Source organism: Anolis sagrei, chromosome 13 (assembly GCF_037176765.1).
Source record: "Anolis sagrei isolate rAnoSag1 chromosome 13, rAnoSag1.mat, whole genome shotgun sequence".
Taxonomy (NCBI): Eukaryota; Metazoa; Chordata; class Lepidosauria; order Squamata; family Dactyloidae; genus Anolis; species Anolis sagrei.
In genome coordinates, this window is record NC_090033.1 from 12,754,002 (window position 1) to 12,776,386 (window position 22,385).

Below are 22,385 nucleotides of genomic sequence, written 5' to 3' on the forward strand. Positions count from 1 at the left end.
ATTATTATCAGTGTTTACATCCTACTAAAATAATAGTTTTTAGTGGGATACAAAATAATGGGTTTTTACTTTTAATGATGTATTACTATTAATATTATTAATATTATTAGTATGCTTACAATTATTACGTTTATTTATATCTGGCTAAAATAATAGAGTTCTTCCTGGGTTTTTTAAACATGTTTATTGTAGTAATACTAGTAGTTGTAGTTAATATATTTATTTATATCCCGCTAAAAATAATACGGTTGGGTTCTACCTGAGTGTTTTTAAAGTTCAAAAGGAGAAATGTGGTGTATGTGATTGTGCAGTTCACATCTTGGCCATTAGGTGTCACCGAAGGGTTTAGATATGCGTTCTGCAATTGTCTCTCCTGCTTCTGTTTATTATTATTATTATTATTATTATTATTATTATTATTATTATTATTATTCAGCCCACCTTGGAGTAGATTTACAATGTGCAGAGGCCCATCTTAAAATCACAGAGTTGGAAGACCCCATGGGCCATCTAGTCCAATCTCCTGCTGTGCATGAAAAGCACAATCAAAGCCCCCCTGACAGATGGCCATCCAGCCTTTTAGTTCTATCTGCAAACTTGATTAGCAGGACCTGAAAATCAGCCGACAGAATGTTTACTGTTCCCTCTTACCTTTCATTTCATCAAAGATGAAAGAAACAAATACCAGACCCCTATATTAATTATATATTATATATTACATGCAATATTACTAATAATATTACAGTATAGTGGTATAGTACAATATAGCAACATACAATACTAATATTGTGATATGCTAATAATATAATATATTGTATGTACATATAATATTGATAATAATATTATAATGTAATAAAATATAATATTAATAATCTATATAAATAAAAATGTAATGTTAGTTTGTGATACCATCAGAACTCAAAAACCCCTGGACCAATTGACACCAAATTTGGACACAAGACACCTAACAACCCAACGTATGTTCTCCACTCAAAAAACCCCCAAAGAAACAGCAGAAACCCCAAAAACCCACACAAGGGAAGAGCTGCCATTACAGCATTGAGAGCCAAGTGCGTGCGCACGCACAGCCATATAAACAGAACTGGCACAGCGAGCAGCACCGAGCTCCCTCCCTCACGGCAGCATACTCGGGAGCCTATCCCGCACACATGGCCACACACACACACACAACTTTGCCTTCCCCTTGCCCTTTGCTTTTTTCTTTTAAAGGTGAGGCAAGCAGGCGCAAAAGAGGCATTTCGCCCTGACGGTTGTGTGTGAGTGAGAGAGAGGGGGGAAGAAATCTCCTCTCCTTCTCATTCCTCCTTCTCCTGCCTCTTTCCTTCTCTCCCTCGCTCCTTCCCCTTCAACGTCCCAGGCGATCTCCATGGCGCCATGACCCCTTTCTCTTCACCTTCCTCCTTGCCTGCTGTGGCAACGGAGGAAAGAGAGAAAGGAAGAAGGGAGGAAAGAAAGAAGGAAGCATGGGAAAGAGGGGTGAGCGCGCCTTGCACAGCCCAGGGGGTAGAGAGAGAGAGAGGTAGAGAGAGGAAGAGAGAGAGAGGGAGAGGTAGAGAGAGAGAGAGAGGTAGAGAGAGAGAGAGGTAGAGAGAGGGAGGGAGAGAGGTAGAGAGAGGGAGGGAGAGAGAGAGGTAGAGAGAGGGAGAGAGAGGGAGAGAGAGAGAGAGGTAGAGGTAGAGAGATAGAGGGAGAGAGAGAGAGCTAGAGAGAGAGGGGTAGAGAGAGGTAGAGAGAGGTAGAAAGAGAGAGAGAGGTAGAGAGAGATAGAGAGAGGTAGAGAGAGAGAGAGGTAGAGAGAGAGGTAGAGAGAGAGAGAGGTAGAGAGAAGTAGAGAGAGAGAGAGAGGTAGAGAGGTAGAGAGAGAGAAGTAGAGGTAGAGAGAGGTAGAGAGAGAGAGGTAGAGAGAGAGGTAAAGAGGTAGAGAGAGAGAGGTAGAGAGAGAGGTAAAGAGGTAGAGAGAGAGAGATAGATAGAGAGAGAGGTAGAGAGAAAGAGGTAGAGAGAGGTAGAGAGAGAGCTAGAGAGAGAGAGCTAGAGAGAGAGAGGTAGAGAGAGAGCCAGTATTGTCCATAGGCACCTCCAAAGTCATGTGGCCACTGGCATGACTGCTTGGAGCGCCCTTACCTTCCTGCCAGAGTGGTACCTATTGCTCTACTCACATTTGCGTGTTTTGGAACTGCTATATGAACTGAAAATCATTCTATCTATCTGTCTTTTACAACTTGGCAACATACACATGTTGGCAGAGCAACAGTGAGTGCGTATGGGTGTGTGGAGTTGTGAAAATGTAGTGGAATGAATGCACATGCAAGGTCATCCCCACAATAACCCCTCAAGACATGCACTCCGGCAGAGCCACTTATTTCCCGCGTGACTGTGTATATTTGAGGGGAGAGTTGAGGAAATATAGTAAAACTAACATCCATGTAGGTATTCTCCACAACTTCCTTTCAACATAGACATTGCCATATAATAATAATCATCATCATCATCATCATCATGTAATCTATATAAATAAAAATGTAATGTTCGTTTGTGGTATTCACAGAACTCAAAAACCAGTGGGCGAATTGGCACCAAATTTGGACAGCATACACCTAACAACCCAATGTATGTCCTTCACTCAAAAAAAATATGATTTTGTCATTTGGGAGTTGTAGTTGCTGGGATTTATAGTTCACCTACAATCAAAGAGCATTCTGAACCCCACCAAAGATGGAATTGAACCAAACTCGGCACACAGTTCTCCCATGACCAACAGAAAATACTGGAAGGGTTTGGTGGGCAGTGTCCTTTGGTTTTGGAGTTGTAGTTCACCTACATCCAGAGAGCACGGTGGACTCAAACAATGATGGATCTGGACCAAACTCTACATGAATACTCAATATGCCCAAATATGAACACTGGTGGAGTTTGGGGAAAATAGAATCTTGACATTTGGGAGTTGTAGTTGCTGGGATTTGTAGTTCACCTACAATCACAGGGCATTCTGAACCCCACCAACGATAGAATTGGGCCAAACCTCCCACACAGAACCCCCATGACCACCAGAGTGGGCCACAGCAACGCATGGCAGGGGACGGCTAGTAATAATATATAATAATAATAATATTTCTTTAAATTTCTAAGCCGCTCTTTCTGCTCAAGGGGAGACCTCAGGTGCCATCTAGTCTAATCTCCTGCCATGCATGAAAAGCACAATCAAAGCCTTCCCGAAAGATGGCCATCCAACCTATGTCGAGGTCCTATCTGCGGTCCTTAATATAAGTTGCCTCGGCCCCACTAAGCCATCACCTGCTTCAATATTTCATCGTTTTTGAAGTTTGCAGGAGGAGAGCGGGAGGCCTGTGGCTACGAATAAAGACGTTGAATGTGCCGAGCTCGTCCTGGATGTATCCTTGAAAACGCAGAGGGTCATATTAAAGAAAAAGGTAGGAAACTCCATTAATGTTAATGTCTATTTCTGTATATTTATATCTATACATCAGACTGTGGGTGTATGTATGTTTGGAGGCTTGCAGCACAAAAGTTCCTCCATGGTTTGATGGATTCGGACCAGAATTGGGTACACAGACCCTTCCTGATCCAGCTTGAAATAATGGAAGGGTTTGAAGCTGTGGCCGGGTGAAGTCACTGGGGGGGAAAGGGGAGTGAAGTGGGCTGGCTGCTGGTAGGTGATATGTGTATGACAGGAAGAGGAGAAGAAAGGAAAGGAATAAAGAAAGAAAGAAGAAAAAGGGAGGATGAAAGAAGGGAAGGAAGGAAGAGAAAGATAAGAAGGGGAAAGAAAGGAGGAGGAAAGAAGAATCATAGAATCAACGAGTTGGAAGAGACCTCCTGGGCCATCCAGTCCAACCCCATTCTACCAAGAAGCAGGAATATTGCATTCAAATCACCCCTGACAGATGGCCATCCAGCCTCTGCTTAAAAGCCTCCAAAGAAGGAGCCTCCACCACACTCCGGGGCAGAGAGTTCCACTGCTGAACGGCTCTCAAAGTCAGGAAGTTCTTCCTCATGTTCAGATGGAATCTCCTCTCTTGTAGTTTGAAGCCATTGTTCCATTGCGTCCTAGTCTCCAGGGAAGCAGAAAACAAGCTTGCTCCCTCCTCCCTGTGGCTTCCTCTCACATATTTATACATGGCTATCATATCTCCTCTCAGCCTTCTCTTCTTTAGGCTAAACATGCCCAGCTCCTTAAGCCGCTCCTCATAGGGCTTGTTCTCCAGACCCTTGATCATTTGAGTCGTCCTCCTCTGGACACATTCCAGCTTGTCAATATCTCTCTTGAATTGTGGTGCCCAGAATTGGACACAATATTCCAGATGTGGTCTAACCAAAGCAGAATAGAGGGGTAGCATTACTTCCCTGGACCTAGACATTAGGCTCCTCTTGATGCAGGCCAAAATCCCATTGTCTTTTTTTGCCTCCACATCACAGAAGATAGGAAGAGGTAGTAACACCAGCACCTTAAATTGGGCCCGGTAGCAAATCGGCAGCCAGTGGAGCTGGGACAACAAGGGCGTTGTATGCTCCCTGCGTCCTGCTCCTGTTAACAACATGGCTGCCGCGCGCTGGACTAGCTGAAGCTTCCGGGCCGTCTTCAAGGGCAGCCCCACGTAGAGAGCGTTGCAGTAGTCGAGGTGGGATGTGACCAAAGCGTGTACCACCGTGGCCAAGTCATGTCAGGGGTGCTTTGATTGAGCTTTGCCTGTAGAAGGAGGCTGTACTGGATGGGCTCACACAGTCTTTTGTGATTCCCTGTTTGTGTCCCTCAGGAGCCAGGGAAGCGTTCGCAGCTGTGGCGGATGACGGGGGCCGGCATGCTGTGCCACGAGGGCTCGGCGGTCCCCCACCCGCCCAACAAGCCCTCTCCGCCTCGCTCCGCAGAATCCTCCATGATCCTGGACATTGCCGGCCTGGCCGCCGTCACCGATAACAGGTACGCAAGCGGGAGACCTTCTACCAGCCTCTCAAATTGCGTAGAATTAATAACAACGCTGTGTGCAAAATCTGGGAAACCGGGCGTCTCCGCAATATTGCAACCATGTCACCAAAAAAAAAAAAATTATGTTCCTGGTCTGAAAGCATTCTAATTCTGCGATCCTGACTTTGAAAGGAGTTGTTCTCCTCCAGAAGCCTTGTTTTTGTGTCTGAATCGGTTGAGACTCGATAATGAGATATTCACTGGAAAACTCTAACAAGATGTGCTATCGCAGGATGATGTCCCTCCCACAGATCAAGTATTTTCGGTTTTATTAACAACAAGGATTAGGGATAAAGTCGGTAGTTTGTAACTCAGGGACAGCCTCTATCTATCGATCGCTCTATGATAGAGATAGTATTATAGATTTGGAAGGGACCCCCAAAGGCCATCCAGTCCAGCCCCGATCTTAACTAGGAGTCGCTTGTAAATCGGGTGTTTGTAACTCAGGGACAGCCTGTGTGTATACATATATTTATATATGAGATAAATATAGTATCATAGATTTGGAAGGGATCCCCAAAAGTCATCCAGGCCAACCCTGTTCTTAACTAGGAGCTGTAACTCCAGGACAGCCTATCTATCTATTTATCTATCTATGAGATAGATATAGTATTACAGATTTGGAAGGTACCCCCAAAGGCCATCCGTTTGAAGAGTTTACACTTTATTCCTGCAAAACACCAAGAAAACGACCTGTAAGCTTTTGATTTATTTCCAGATACGAACCGCTGATGCTGAGAAAACCAGACCGACGGCGCAGCACCACGCAGACCTGGAGTTTCCGGGACGGGAAGTTGGTCTGCGGCATGCATGGCCTCGTGGTCCAGGTTGGCAGACAGTTTGGAATCTTCTAGAAAACTAATTAGACACTTTTAGGTGGTAGCCCCGCCCACTCTTCCCTTGAGAGTATATATAGCCAGTGAGTGGGGCTACTGCTTCAGTTCCTTTCATCCGCCGCCATTGCAGCAACTAGGAATCTTTCCCTCAATCCATCTATCTCTTATCTATTCTATCCATCCATCTATACTATTTTTTCTATCCATCCATCTCTATCTATTCATCCATCTATACTATTCTTTCAATCCATCTATTTCTTATCTATTCTATCCATCCATCTATAATATTATTTCCCCAGCGTGGTCCCTGTGAATCGCACATATGGTATTTCCTGTGCCTGCACAGACCGTTTGGAATGCTCTAGAAAACTTATTAGACACTTTTAGGCGGTAGCCCCGCCCACTCTCCCCTTGAGAGTATATATAGCCAGTGGGTGGGGCTACTGCTTCAGTTCCTTTCATCCGCTGCCATTGCAGCAGCTAGGAATCTTTCTCTCAATCCATCTATCTCTTATCTATTCTATCCATCCATCTCTACTATTTTTTCTATCCATCCATCTCTATCTATTCTATCCATTCATCTTTACTATTCTTTCAATCCATCTATCTTTTATCTATTCTATCCATCCATCTATAATATTTCCCCAGTGTGGTCCCTGTGAATTGCACATATGGTATTTCCTGCGCCTGTGCAGACAGTTTGGAATCTTCTAGAAAACTTATTAGACACTTTTAGGCGGTAGCCACATCCACTCATCCCTTGAGAGTATATATAGCCAGTGGGTGGGGCTACTGCTTCAGTTCCTTTCGTCCGCCGCCATTGCAGCAGCTAGGAATCTTTCTCTCAATCCATCTATCTCTTCTCTAGTCTATCCATCCATCTATAATATTATTTCCCCAGCGTGGTCCCTGTAAATTGCACATATGGTATTTCCTGCGCCTGTGCAGACAGTTTGGAATCTTCTAGAAAACGTATTAGACACTTTTAGGCGGTATCCCTGCTCACTCTTCCCTTGAGAGTATATATAGCCAGTGGGTGGGGCTACTGCTTCAGTTCCTTTCATCCACCGCCATTGCAGCAACTAGGAATCTTTCTCTTAATCCATCTATCTCTTATCTTTTCTATCCATCCATCTATACTATTTTTTTCTATCCATCCATCTCTATCTATTCTACCCATCCATCTATAATATTATTTCCATCCATCCATCTCTATCTATTCTATCCATCCATCTATACTATTCTTTCAATCCATCCATCTCTTACCTATTTTATCCATCCATCTATACTATTCTTCCTATCCATCCATCTCTGTCTATGCTATCCATCTAACTATAATATTCTTTCTATCTGTCCATCTCTATCCTTCCACCTATAATATTCTTTGTATCCATCCATCTCTATTCTATCCATCTATCCTATTCTATCCATCAACCCCCCCCCCCCATCTCTAGCTCTCTTCTATCTCTCCAGATATATTTTAAGTTTCCTGTTGTAGTCACTGTGAATCGTACATATGGTATCTCTGCGCCTGCGCAGTGCAGCATTTGGAATCTTCTAGAAAATAAAAAATGACAGTTAGGCCCCAGCTAGCCCCGCCCACCTCCCTCGAGTATATATATATATATATATATATATATATATATATATTGTGATAACTGTGTATTGATGTTTGTTTATTGCTAGAAATGGAATTGTGTAGTTTAACTGTTATGATATATTGATTACTGCTGTTTTTACTGTCTCTGTTGTTTGCTTTCTGGAAATCGCTGTGAGTCGCCCTCGGGCTTGAGATACAGCGGTATACAAGAATAGTAAATAAATAGTAAATAAATATAGCCCGTGGGCGGGGCTAGCCAGCAGTTCTCTTCATCCGCTGTTTTTAAGATCAATTCAAGGGTGCTGTGGTTATTAAAAATTATTATTATTATTATTATTATTATTATTTGAAACACAACAAGATGAGTCCACAGCAGACAAGATCACTCTGCTGGCTGTTGTATTGGCTCACATTTCGGACACTTCCCAAGTGTCTAGAGCTGGGGGATGTACTGGCGAATAATGTGTGCAGATCCCAGTAAGGTAGCCTTCTGCAGCTGACAGATGGTGATTTTGTCAGCACCGATTGTGTTTAAGTACAGGCCAAGGTCTTTAGGCACTGCACCCAGTGTGCCGATCACCACTGGGACCACCTTTAATTTTTGGTGAATTTTTTAATCATAAAAAAATATTATTAATAAATAATAATAAATATAATAAATATTATTACGGAAATCCAGGTGAAAGGAGGCCTGTCTGGGCTGCGCGACGGAGCCGAGGTGGTCCTTGGTCCGGATACGGCCATGGAGATGCTGGGCCCAGTTCCTCCGGGGCAGCAGTTTGTCAACCAGAAGATGCGACCGGGCTCGGGCGTTCTCGTCGTCCGGGTCATCCCCGATGGCCCCACCAGAGTCCTCCAGGTGACCGGGAGGGGCGGGCTCCCGTTGGATTCCTATGCCTTGACTTTCCTCATTGGGTGGAGTTGCTTCCTGCAATACTTATTACTTCCCCCATCCCTTCCAACTGAGGATGGATCTACTTCCATAGAGTATACCCATCAGGCCAATGAGTGACCATCAATCAGAAAAACACTGAAAAACACAGTGGAAGAGACTATAAAAGCCAAAAAATATACATTACAACGCATGCACAAAACTACATACACAAATATATATACACACACATAAATACACACACAAAACACATATACACAGACTGGATCACAGCAACTTGTGGCAGGGGACGGCTTGTGTGTATATATATATGAAAACATATACCAAAACCAACATAAGAGAAACCATTAAAATGTTCAGAGTGCGGAAAGAGCTTCAGTTGGAGTGCTAGCCTTACCGATCATCCTAGCTCCCACACTGGTGTGTGTTTGTGTATGTATGTAAATATGAAAACATATACCAAACAACATAAGGGAAACCATAAAAATGTAAATTTTCCCTTTGTGGTCAACTATGAATTGCACATATGGTATTTCCTGCGCAGACAGTTCGGAATCTTCTAGAAAACTTATTAGACACTTTTAGGTAGTAGCCCCGCCCACTCTCCCCTTGAAAGTATATATAGCCAGTGGGAGGGGCTACTACCTCCAGATCCTTTCATCCACCGCCATTGCAGCTACTAGGAATCTTTCTCTCATAGAATCATAGAATCAGGTGTTGGCTATTTGTTTCAATTCTTCTTTGGTTATTTCTCCCTTTTTCCACTTCTTGTGCATGTCATTTCTCTTCATCTTTGACTAGCGTTCTGGACTGTGAGGATTTTTACAATTTTTTTTATTTATTTTATTTATTATTTTATTGTGGTTATGGTATGGTATGTTGACCACCTATTGTTCCATTCCAGGACTTCCCACAATAAGTGAAAAACGGCGATATAGGGACGCTATATTTATTTTAATATTTATACATTATTTTAGTAGTTATACTATTTTAAGTCTTTATACATTTAAAATAAAGTGAAGGAAAGGAAGGAAAGGTCCTTCAAGGCTGGAGGGAGCGAAGGAGGACTGAGGAGGGAAAGCACCTCTGAGAGTGGCTGCGGCGAAAACCCGTGAAACAGCGAAAATACCGCGATATATATTTTAAATTAATATTTTTTGAAAACCATGAAACGGCGAGTCCGCTAAAAGCGAACCGCAAAGTAGCAAGTGAACACTGTGTGTGTGTGTATATATATATATATACATTTATATTTATATTTAGGTATGTATGTATATGTATAATTTTTTTTGAAAACCATGAAATGACGAGTCCACTAAAAGCGAACCGAAAAGTAGCGATGGAACACTGTGTGTGTGTGTGTGTGTGTATATATATATATATATATATATATATGTATATGTATATATATAATATTTATATGAAAACTTCTACCAAACCCAGCTACAGAATTAACATATAGTAGTGGTCGAATGCAAATCAGATCTCATGATTGAAAGTTGATTGAGTCGGCCTTCTTGTGCCGGAAGAGACGGGTCTTCAATTCAATGGGATTTGGTTGCCAGGGGGGAAAGAATCTTAATAGTACGTTCTGTATTAGATAACAGACTTCAACCAACGCAGAAATGATCGATTCTCGTACGAAGGGGAAGAGTTGGAGCAAGACCTGCAGAGGCTGAAAAACCCGGACACCGAGCAGGAGCTGGAAGTGAGTCCTTGACATGCTCTGTGTGGCGTTTTCCCACATCCGTCTCCGAGATGATTGGTTCTCTCGTTCAGGTTTGGCATCTCAAATCAACCTGTGATGTTCGCCATCTACAACTTGAAGCATCTTTGTGGTCTGTTGTCCCGAGTTGCCCTTCAAAACCAGCCTTTAGACAATGTTGAAAGTAAAAGAAAAATACTTTATTTCAGCAAACACAAAGACTAAGCAGATGCAGTTGAAAAGTGCAAAAGAAAGCAAGGAAGTCTTAATCCAGACACAAATTAAAGTCTCTTACAAAGTCCCAAAAGAAACACCAGTCTTCCATCAGAATACGGACAATGAACTACGTCCTTAGCAGCAGACATAAAGCAGATTCCATTAAGAGTGAGAACATCAGTATCAGGGTTGCTGTTACCAGCGAAAACTGACTGCTCTTGCTACTGATTTATAGCCCTAAATTCCCCATGCAGGAGGTGCTAAGGTGTCTCCCAATTAGCTCAGCATTTGTAGCAGCTATTCTAGCTGAATGCCGTCTGTGCTCTGTCTCCTTTCGTTTCTCTAGAAACGAACTAAGTCCTCAGCAGCAGACACAAAGCAGATTCCATTGGAGTGAAACCATCAGTATCAGGGTCGTCGTTACCAGTGAAAGCTGACTGCTCTTGCTACTGATTTATAGCCCTGAATTCCCCATGCAGGAGGTGCTAGGGTGTCTCCCAATTACTCAGTGTTTGTAGCAGCTATTCTAGCTGAATGCCGTCTGTGCTCTGTCTCTTTTCGTTCCCCTAGAAATGAACTAAGTCCTTAGCAGCAGACACAAAGCAGATTCCATTGGAGATAAAACATCAGTATCAGGATCGTCATTACCAGCGAAAGCTAACTGCTCCTGCTACTGATTTATAGCCCTGAATTCTTCACGCAGGAGGTGCTAGGGTGTCTCCCAATTAGCTCAGCATTTGTAGCAGCTATTCTAGCTGAATGCCGTCTGTGCCCTGTCTCTTTTCGTTTCTCTAGAAACGAACTAAGTCCTCAGCAGTAGACACAAAGCAGATTCCATTGGACTGAAAACATCAGTATCAGGGTCATCATTACCAGCGAAAGCTGACTGCTCCTGCTACTGATTTATAGCCCTGAATTCCCCACACAGGAGGTGCTAGGGTGTCTCCCAATTAGCTCAGCATTTGTAGCAGCTATTCTAGCTGAATGCCGTCTGTGCTCTGTCTCTTTTCGTTTCTCTAGAAACGAACTAAGTCCTCAGCAGCAGACACAAAGCAGATTCCATTGGAGTGAAAACATCAGTATCAGGATCGTCGTTACAAGCAAAAGCTGACTGCTCCTGCTACTAATTTACAGCTCTGAATTCCCCATGCAGGAGGTGCTAGGGCGTCTCCCAATTAGCTCAGCGTTTGTAGCAGCTATTCTATCTGAATGCCGTCTGTGCTCTGTCTCTTTTCGTTTCTCTAGAAACGAACTAAGTCCTCAGCAGCAGACACAAAGCAGATTCCATTGGAGTGAAAACATCAGTATCAGGGTCGTCGTTACCAGCGAAAGCTAACTGCTCCTGCTACTGATTTATAGCCCTTAATTCCTCATGCAGGAGGTGCTAGGGTGTCTCCCAATTAGCTCAGCGTTTGTAGCAGCTATTCTAGCTGAATGCCATCTGTGCTCTGTCTCTTTTCGTCTCTCTAGAAATGTGGGCACTTGCAAACCCTTATTGTCTGATTCTTCTTTTGCCTCCAATTCCATGCCCCCCTTCCTCTTCCGAAGAGGAGGAATCCCTCACATCTGTGCTCTTCCGTTCCCAGGTCCAGTTGAAACTCGAAGGCGGGATAGGTTTATCCCTGGTGAACAAAGTCCCTGAAGAGCTCATCTTTGCGAGCTTTACTGGCATCAACGTCCATTTCATGCAACTGTCGACGAGCCAAGTGCTCGAACTGAGCATACAGGATGTGCAGGTAAGTGGTGCACCTTTTCTCATTCGCATATAGAATCGTAGTGTTGAAGGACACCGCATGGGCCATCTACTCCAACCTAATCAGGGCGCTATTTCCCATAGTCTGCCAAAACGAAATCTCCTTGTCCCCTCTCTCTGTCTCTATAGGTGGACAACCAGCTTCTCCGCACGACGCAGCCGTTCATGCTTTTCCTGACCCCAAAAACGGGCGAAAGCGAAGCCGCCGAGACGGGCCCCGCGGTTCAGTTGAATGCCATGAAATTCCCCAGTAAGAGCCCTTTAACTGATATCTACAAGGTAATCCCGCAACCCGGATGGATGTCCGTTCTGGTAGTCGTTGAAATAATGTTAGAAAAATCGGAATGAAAGAAACTCTCTTTGTGTCCCTGCTGGCGCCACCGGGGTCTCGGTGTAATATATATAACTAGCTGTCTCCTGCCATGCGTTGCTGTGGCCCAGTCTGGTGATCTGGAAAATAAAGTAATGAGAAAGTGTTGGTTTCTAATCTATGGAATTCCTTTCTGCTTGTGAGTAAACAGTATTTCTTGTTGTTTCTTTGTCAGTGTTGATGTGGAGAGTGTCTGGTTTGACTACTCTGGAACATGCAACATACCATAATCCTACTTTAAGGGTCTCTTTCAAATCTATGATACTATATCTGTGTGTGTGAGAGACAATCATATCTATCTATCTATATTGATGACTGGATGGCTCTTTGTCAGGAGGGCTGTGATGACATTTTCTTGCCCTGGTGAAGAGAGTTGGACTGGATGGCCTTAAGTATTTTCTGTTGGTCATGGGGGTTCTGTGTGGGAAGGTTGCCCCAGTTCTGTCATTTGTGGGTTTCAGAATGCTCTTTAATTGTAGTGAACTATAAATCCTAGTAACTACAAATCCCAAATGTCAAGCTCTACTTCCTCCAAACTCCATATGTGTTCATATTTAGGCATATGGAATTTTTGTGTCAAGTTTATTCCAGATCCATCATTGTTTGAGTCCACAGTGCTCTCTGGATGTAGGTGAACTACAACTCCCAAACTCAAGGTCAATGCCCACCAAACCCTTCCAGTGTGTTCTGTTGGTCATGGAAGTGCTCTGTGCCATGTTTGGTTCAATTCCATCATTGGTGTTCAGAATGTTCTTTGATTGTAGGTGAACTATAAATCCTAGCAACTACAACTCCCAAATGTCAAGGTCTATTTCCCTTAAACTCCATTTGTGTTCATATTTGGGCATATGGAATATTCGTGCCAAGTTTGGTCCAGATCCATCATTGTTTGAGTCCACAGTGCTCTCTGGATGTGGGTGAACTACAGTTCCCAAACTCAAGGTCAATGTCCACCAAACCCTTCCAGTTTTTTCTGTTGGTCATGGGAGCCCTGTGTGCTAAGTTTGGCCCAATTCCATCATTGGTGGAGTTCAGAATGCTCTTTGATTGTAGATAAACTATAAGTCCCAGCAACGACAATTCCCAAATGACAAAATCAATTTTTTTGAGTGGAGGACATACATTGGGTTGTTAGGTGTCTTGTGTCCAAATTTGGTGTCAATTCCCCCAGTGGTTTTTGAGTTCTGATGGTATCACAAACGAATATTGCATTTTTATTTATATAGATTATTAATATTATATTTTATTATAATATTATTATCAATATTATATGTACATACAATATATTATATCGTTAGCATATCACAATATTAGTATTATATGTTGCTATATTGTACTATACCACTATACTGTAATATTATTAATAATATTGCATGTAATATGTAATATATAATTAATATTATTATATTGCATTGTTTTGTAGGAATACATTCCCACATGTAACTTTTTATAGAATTACATTTTAATATGTGCGTTTATAGAATTTTTGCAATGTTTATGTGTTTTGACTGTGCTGTCACCTGCCTCAAGGAGGGGCAGATGAGAAATAAAATTATTATTATTTATTATTATTTATTATTATTATTTATTCTCCTTGCAGCACTTGATGATCACGGCTAGCAAGTTCACCGTACAAATCGAGGAGAAACTCTTCCTTAAACTACTGAGTTTCTTTGGCTACGATCAGGCAGAGTCAGGTATGCGAAACCTCTGTCACAAACCTATAAATAAAGGAAAGGGGTCCTTGATTTATTTGATATCTCATTATATTGTCATTATAAACTAGTACGACGCAACTGAACTCTATTTAACTGTGTTATCGGGGTCAAGGGTCCCCGGGTGGTGCAGCGGGTTGAACCGCTTAACCTGCTGAACTTGCTGACCGAAAGGTTGGTGGTTCGAATCCAAAGAGAGGGGTGAGCTCCCGCTTTTAGCCCCAGCTCCTGTCAACCTAGCAGTTTCTCCCACCCTGGACATCATGCAACAGATGTATAATCCCCATTTTCAGAGGTCAGAGGAGCCAGAAACTGCAACATTAGATAAGGAGTTGGGCAGATATGGAGATATGAGTAGATCAGTAGGAACCACTTCTGCGGGAAGGTAACCTCTGAGGATGGCGGGCAAATAGGCAAGAGTCCTTTCTCCCACCCTGTACATCATTCAACAGATGTATAAACCCCATTTTCAGAGATCAGAGAAGCCAGAAACTGCAATATTAGATAAGGAGTTGGGCAGATATGGAGATATGAGTAGATCAATAGGAACCACTTCTGCGAGAAGGTAACCTCTGAGGATGGCGGGCAAATAGGCAAGAGTCCTTTCTCCCAACTTGCACATCATTCAACAGATGTATAAACCCCATTTTCATAGGTCAGAGGAGCCAGAAACTGCAACATTAGATAAGGAGTTGGGCAGATATGGAGATATGAGTAGATCATTAGGTACCACTTCTGTGGGAAGGTAACCTCTGAGGATGGCGGGCAAATAGGCAAGAGTCCTTTCTCCCAACTTGCACATCATTCAACAGATGTATAAACCCCATTTTCATAGGTCAGAGGAGCCAGAAACTGCAACATTAGATAAGGAGTTGGGCAGATATGGAGATATGAGTAGATCAATAGGAACCACTTCTGCGAGAAGGTAACCTCTGAAGATGGCGGGCATCCTCAGAGATTGTGAGGTCTGTTCACACTTGCCTCAAATAGCCAAAGAGTCCTTTCTCCCACCCTGGACATCATTCGACAGATATACAAACCCCATTTTCAGAGGTTAGAGGAGCCAGAAACTGCAATATTAGATAAGGAGTTGGGCAGATATGGAGATCTGAATAGATCAATAGGAACCACTTCTGCGGAAAGGTAACCTCTGAGGATGGCAGGCAAATAGGCAAGAGTCCTTTCTCCCACCCTGCACATCATTCAACAGATATATAAACCCCATTTTCTGAGGTCAGAGGAGCCAGAAACTGCAACATTAGATAAGGAGTTGGGCAGATATGGAGATATGAGTAGATCAATAGGAACCACTTCTGCGGGAAGGTAACCTCTGAGGGTGGAGGGGATCCTCAGAGGTTGTGAGGTCTGTTCACACTTGCCTCAAATAGGCGAGAGTCCTTTCTCCCACCCTGCACATCATTCAACAGATGTATAATCCCCATTTTCATAGGTCAGAGGAGCCAGAAACTGCAACATTAGATAAGGAGTTGGGCAGATATGGAGATATGAGTAGATCAGTAGGAACCACTTCTGCGGGAAGGTAACCTCTGAGGATGGCGGGCAAATAGGCAAGAGTCCTTTCTCCCACCCTGTACATCATTCAACAGATGTATAAACCCCATTTTCAGAGATCAGAGGAGCCAGAAACTGCAATATTAGATAAGGAGTTGGGCAGATATGGAGATATGAGTAGATCAATAGGAACCACTTCTGCGAGAAGGTAACCTCTGAGGATGGCGGGCAAATAGGCAAGAGTCCTTTCTCCCAACTTGCACATCATTCAACAGATGTATAAACCCCATTTTCATAGGTCAGAGGAGCCAGAAACTGCAACATTAGATAAGGAGTTGGGCAGATATGGAGATATGAGTAGATCATTAGGTACCACTTCTGTGGGAAGGTAACCTCTGAGGATGGCGGGCAAATAGGCAAGAGTCCTTTCTCCCAACTTGCACATCATTCAACAGATGTATAAACCCCATTTTCATAGGTCAGAGGAGCCAGAAACTGCAACATTAGATAAGGAGTTGGGCAGATATGGAGATATGAGTAGATCAATAGGAACCACTTCTGCGAGAAGATAACCTCTGAGGATGGTGGGCAAATAGGCAAGAGTCCTTTCTCCCACCCTGCACATCATTCAACAGATGTATAAACCCCATTTTCAGAGATCAGAGGAGCCAGAAACTGCAATATTAGAGAAGGAGTTGGGCAGATATGGAGATATGAGTATATCAATAGGAACCACTTCTGTGGGAAGGTAACCTCTGAAGATGGCGGGCATCCTCAGAGGTTGTGAGGTCTGTTCACACTTGCCTCAAATAGGCAAGAGTCCTTTCTCCCACCCTGGACATCATTCGACAGATATATAAACCCCATTTTCAGAGTTTAGAGGAGCCAGAAACTGCAACATTAGATAAAGAATTGGGCAGATATGCAGATATGAGTATATCAATAGGAACCACTTCTGTGGGAAGGTAACCTCTGAAGATGGCGGGCATCCTTAGAGGTTGTGAGGTCTGTTCACACTTGCCTCAAATAGACAAGAGTCCTTTCTCCCACCCTGGACATCATTCGACAGATATATAAACCCCATTTTCAGAGTTTAGAGGAGCCAGAAACTGCAACATTAGATAAGGAGTTGGGCGGGTATGGAAGTATGAGTAGATCAATAGGTACCGCTCCGGCGGTAAAGTAACGGCGCTGTATGCAGTCATGCCGGCCACATGATCTTGTAGGCATCTATGGACAAAGCCGGCTCTTCGGCTTAGAAATGGAGATGATCACCAACTCCCAGAGTCAGACTTGACTATACTGAAACCTTTATCTCTACCTTATAGGAGTCAACAGCTTCAAACTGCATTATGTGGCAGTGTGGATAGGGCTGTGTAAATGTTTCACTTTTAGGAAGGAAAGCTCAATGAATATATATATATCAAATATATCCAATCCTAAATATACTGTATATACTCGAGTATAAGCCTAGTTTTTCAACCCCCTGTTTTAGGCTGTAAAAGCTCCCCTCAGCTTATACTTGACTTAAGGTTATTTATTATTTTATTCTTGTTATTCGTATTATTTTATTACACTTATTATGTTGTTGTTATTATTATTATTATTATTATTATTATATTTACATTATTTTACTCTATTAATTTACTGTATTTATTATTATTCTTAAAGTAGCCCCTGGTCAAGTGGTCCCTTGTCAAAGTATCCCCATGTCAATTGGTTCCTGGTCATAGTAGTCCCTGGTCAATTGGTTCCTGGTCAAGTAGTCCCTGTTCAAAGTAGTCCCTGGTCAAATGGTTCCTGGTCAAAGTAGCCCCTGGTCAAGTGGTTCCTAGTCAAAGTAATCCCTGGTCAAAGTAGCCCCTGGTCAAAGTGGGTACCGGTCAAGTGGTTCCTGGTCAAGTAGTCCATATTCAAAGTAGTCCCTGGTCAAGTGGTTCCTGGTCAAAGTAGTCCTTGGTCAAAGTAGTCATTGGTCAAGTGGTTCCTGGTCAAAGTAGTCCCTGGTCAAGTGATCCCTGGCTGAAGCAGTCCCTGCTCAAGAGGTCCCTGGCCAAAGTGCTCCCTGGTCAAGTAGTCCCTGGTCAAAATAGTTCCTGGTCTAGTGGTTCCTGGTCAAAGTAGTCCCTGGTCTACTGGTTCCTGGTCAAAGTAGTTCCTGGTCTAGTGGTTCCTGGTCAAAGTAGTCCCTGCTCTAGTGGTTCCTGGTCAATGTAGTCCCTGGTCAAGTAGTCCCTGATCAAAGTAGTCCCTGGCCAAAGTAGTCCCTGGTCAAGAGGTCCCTGGCCAAAGTAGTCCCTGGTCTAGTGGTTCCTGGTCAAGTAGTCCCTGATCAAAGTAGTCTCTGGTTTAGTGGTTCCTGCTCAAAGTAGTTCCTGGTCTACTGGTTCCTGGTCAAAGTAGTTCCTGGTCTAGTGGTTCCCTGGTCTACTGGTTCCTGGTCAAAGTAGTTCCTGGTCTAGTGGTTCCTGGTCAAAGTAGTCCCTGCTCTAGTGGTTCCTGGTCAATGTAGTCCCTGGTCAAGTAGTCCCTAATCAAAGTAGTCCCTGGCCAAAGTAGTCCCTGGTCAAGAGGTCCCTGGCCAAAGTAGTCCCTGGTCTAGTGGTTCCTGGTCAAGTAGTCCCTGATCAAAGTAGTCGCTGGTCTAGTGGTTCCTGCTCAAAGTAGTTCCTGGTCTACTGGTTCCTGGTCAAAGTAGTTCCTGGTCTAGTGGTTCCTGGTCAAAGTAGTCCCTGCTCTAGTGGTTCCTGGTCAATGTAGTCCCTGGTCAAGTAGTCCCTGATCAAAGTAGTCCCTGGCCAAAGTAGTCCCTGGTCAAGAGGTCCCTGGCCAAAGTAGTCCCTGGTCTAGTGGTTCCTGGTCAAGTAGTCCCTGATCAAAGTAGTCGCTGGTCTAGTGGTTCCTGCTCAAAGTAGTTCCTGGTCTACTGGTTCCTGGTCAAAGTAGTTCCTGGTCTAGTGGTTCCTGGTCAAAGTAGTCCCTGCTCTAGTGGTTCCTGGTCAATGTAGTCCCTGGTCAAGTAGTCCCTGATCAAAGTAGTCCCTGGCCAAAGTAGTCCCTGGTCAAGAGGTCCCTGGCCAAAGTAGTCCCTGGTCTAGTGGTTCCTGGTCAAGTAGTCCCTGATCAAAGTAGTCTCTGGTCTAGTGGTTCCTGCTCAAAGTAGTTCCTGGTCTACTGGTTCCTGGTCAAAGTAGTTCCTGGTCTAGTGGTTCCTGGTCAAAGTAGTCCCTGCTCTAGTGGTTCCTGGTCAAGTAGTTCCTGATCAAAGTAGTCCCTGGTCAAGTGATCACTGGCCGAAGTAGTCCCTGGTCAAGAGGTCCCTGGCCAAAGTAGTCCCTGGTCTAGTGGTTCCTGGTCAAAGTAGTCCCTGGTCTAGTGGTTTCTGTTCAAAAAAAGGTTGGCAACCACTGCTTTGGATCGCTCTCCTTTAGCGACCCATAACCCATCTCATCTCCGGATGGAGCTTCACCTTCTCTGGTGTCATTTTCCATGACAATTCAAGCACGGTATGCCGACATTTATCCTAACGGATGTCTTTTGCACCATAGAGGTCGAAAGTTATGACGAGAACGTCCACGAACGGCCTGCCGACCAAGGCGGAGCCCAGAAACGATACTACTTTGAAAACCTCAAAATCAGCATGCCGCAGATCAAGCTGAGTGTCTTCACCTCCAGCAAGCTGCCTTTAGATCTGAAGGTAAGCCTTCTTTGCTTCCTCAGCAGACAATATAGGATGATCGCTCCCATTACAATCTGAAAAATGCTCTCCATCAGTGTCACAAGTGGACCGTGAAGCGACAGCTCCCCCGGTGGCCGGAATTCAAAAAGCATACCCTCACGAAGCTGGAATGTTAAATAGCCTCTGTATCTCTGTCTATATATGTTTGTGACTATGGCATTGAATGTTTGCCATGTATACGTGCGTTGTGACCCTTCGGGGTGAGAAGGATGGAATATAAATACTGTAAATAGATAAAATAATAAATAAAATTTCACTGAAGGTGTAATGCGGGAAGCGTTAATCTGTTGGTTGTGTTCGATGCAGGCGCTGAAGAGCACGCTGGGCTTCCCGCTGGTCCGGTTCGAGGATGCGGTGATCAACCTGGATCCCTTCACCAGAGTCCACCCTTACGAAACAAAGGAATTCATCGTCAACGATATTCTGAAGCACTTCCAAGAAGTGAGTGAGCATATTGCAAGGGGTGCGCAGTATGGCCATGTTCCAGAAGCATTCTCTCCTGACGTTTCGCCTTCATCTATAGCAGGCATCCTCAGAGGTTGTAAGATTTCTTCGCCCAACTCCTTATCTAATGTTGCAGTTTCTGGCTCCTCTGACTGACCTTGTAGCCCTGCACTTTGCAAGTCAGCATATTGAAAGGGGTGTGCAATATGGCCATGTTCTAGAAGCATTCTCTCCTGACGTATCACCTGTATCTATGGCAGGCATCCTTGGAAGTTGTGAGGTCTCTTCACCCAACTCCCTGTCTAATGTTGCACTTTCTGGCTCCTCTGACCAACCTTGAAGCCCCACACTTTGCAAGTCAGCATATTGCAAAGGGTGTGCAATATGGCCACATTCCAGAAGCATTCTCTTCTGATGTTTCGCCTGCATCTATAGCAGGCATCCTCAGAGGTTGCAAGGTCTCTTTGCCCAACTCCTTATCTAATGTTGCAGTTTTTGGCTCCTCTGACTGACCTTGTAGCCCTGCACTTTGCAAGTCAGCATATTGTAAGGGGTGTGCAATATGGCCATGTTGTAGAAGCATTCTCTCCTGAGGTGTCACCTGCATCTATGGCAGGCATCCTCGGAAGTTGTGAGGTCTCTTCGCCCAACTCCTTATCTAATGTTGCACTTTCTGGCTCCTCTGACCAACCTTGAAGCACCACAATTTGCAAGTCAGCATATTGCAAAGGGTGTGCAATATGGCCATGTTCTAGAAGCATTTTCTCCTGACGTATCACCTGCATCTATGGCAGGCATCCTCGGAAGTTGTGAGGTCTCTTCGCCCAACTCCTTATCTAATGTTGCACTTTCTGGCACTCTTTGCATTATACTGAACTATGTGGTGAGGGATCCGGCGGCAACATCTTTCGGTGTTTCGTTGCAGGAGTTGCTAAGCCAAGCAGCCCGGATCCTGAGCTCCGTCGACTTCCTCGGCAACCCCATGGGTCTCATCAGTGATGTCTCGGAAGGGGTGACGGGGCTGATAAAGTACGGAAATGTCGGGGGGCTCTTTCGGAACGTCGCCCACGGAGTGTCCAACTCAGCCGCAAAGGTAGGAATGTCTTTGGTTATCACAACAGGGAGCACTTGGTGTGTTTGTTCATGGTGTTGATGCTGATGTCCTGAAATGTTTGGCTTCCCAGATTCTGTCAAAAAAAATCTATCTATCCATACTAGTTACTAATTTGGTAATTAGTTACTAGCTTATGGTACAGCTCAAAATATTCGCCAAAACTGTTCACCAAAAATATTCATCAAAATGTTCACCAAAAATATAAAAAATATTCACAAAAAATATTTACAGAAATATTCAGAAAAATATTCACAAAAAATGTTTGCAGAAATATTCACAAAAAATCTAGAAATTCATAAAAATATTCATATATATAATATTTGCTGAAATATTAAGAAAAAATGCAAAAATATTCACCAAAATATATTTGTAAAAATATTCACTAAAAATGTTCACAGAAATATTTACAAAAAACTAGAAATTCGTAAAAATATTCATATATATATAATATTTGCTGAAATATTCAGAAAAAATGCAAAAATATTCGCAAAAATATATTCGTAAATATATTCACAAAGATTTATTAAAATATTCGCAAAAAATATAAAAAATCACAGAAATATTCATAAAATATTCACCAAAATATATTCTTAAAAATATTCACCAAAAATGTTCGTAAAAATATTCACAAAAAACTAGAAATTCATAAAAATATTCATATATATGTAATACTTGCTGAAATATTCAGAAAAAAATGCAAAAATATTCACAAAAATATATTTGTAAAAATATTCACCAAAAATGTTCGCAGAAATATTCACAAAAAATCTAGAAATTCATAAAAGTATTCATATATATATATACATACACATATATATACATATATATATAATATTTGCTGAAATATTCAGAAAAAATGCAAAAATATTCGCAAAATATATTCATAAATATATTCACAAAGATTTATTAAAATATTCACAAAAATATAAAAAATATTCACAGAAATATTCACAAAAATATTCACCAAAATATAGTTGTAAAAATATTCACCAAAAATGTTCGCAGAAATATTCACAAAAAATCTAGAAATTCATAAAAATATTCATATATATATATATATACACACACACATATATATATTTGCTGAAATATTCAGAAAAAATGCAAAAATATTCACAGAAATATTCAGAAAAATATTCACCAAAATATATTTGTAAAAATATTCACCAAAAATGTTCGCAGAACATAAAAATATTCATATATATATATATATATATATATATATGATATTTGCTGAAATATTCAGAAAAAATGCAAAAATATTCGCAAAATATATTCGTAAATATATTCACAAAGATTTATTAAAATATTCATCAAAAATCTTTTAAAAATCACAGAAATATTCATAAAATATTCACCAAAATATATTCGTAAAAATATTCACCAAAAATGTTTGCAGGAATATTCACAAAAAAAATCAAAAAATTCATAACAAATATTCTCCAAAAAATCATTAAAATATTCACTATATATATAAAATATTT

At 42.4% G+C, this 22,385-nt stretch overlaps 1 protein-coding gene across 8 annotated transcripts in view; it reads left to right on the forward strand.

The window, feature by feature from the left end:
* The window catches only part of VPS13D (vacuolar protein sorting 13 homolog D), a 183,147-nt gene that overhangs the window by 118,085 nt on the left and 42,677 nt on the right, over nucleotides 1-22,385 (forward strand). For 7 of the 8 annotated variants that reach the window (XM_067472783.1, XM_067472784.1, XM_067472786.1 and 4 more), the window contains 11 exons: nucleotides 3,344-3,452; nucleotides 4,797-4,960; nucleotides 5,724-5,832; nucleotides 8,121-8,300; nucleotides 9,934-10,041; nucleotides 11,841-11,990; nucleotides 12,137-12,286; nucleotides 13,978-14,074; nucleotides 19,153-19,301; nucleotides 19,650-19,784; nucleotides 20,713-20,880. In XM_067472783.1, the coding sequence (XP_067328884.1) occupies nucleotides 3,344-3,452; nucleotides 4,797-4,960; nucleotides 5,724-5,832; nucleotides 8,121-8,300; nucleotides 9,934-10,041; nucleotides 11,841-11,990; nucleotides 12,137-12,286; nucleotides 13,978-14,074; nucleotides 19,153-19,301; nucleotides 19,650-19,784; nucleotides 20,713-20,880 (1,519 nt within the window). Of the gene's footprint in view, nucleotides 1-3,343; nucleotides 3,453-4,796; nucleotides 4,961-5,723; nucleotides 5,833-8,120; nucleotides 8,301-9,933; nucleotides 10,042-11,840; nucleotides 11,991-12,136; nucleotides 12,287-13,977; nucleotides 14,075-19,152; nucleotides 19,302-19,649; nucleotides 19,785-20,712; nucleotides 20,881-22,385 lie in introns of those variants that run through there. The other variant, XM_067472788.1, reaches the window with a different exon arrangement.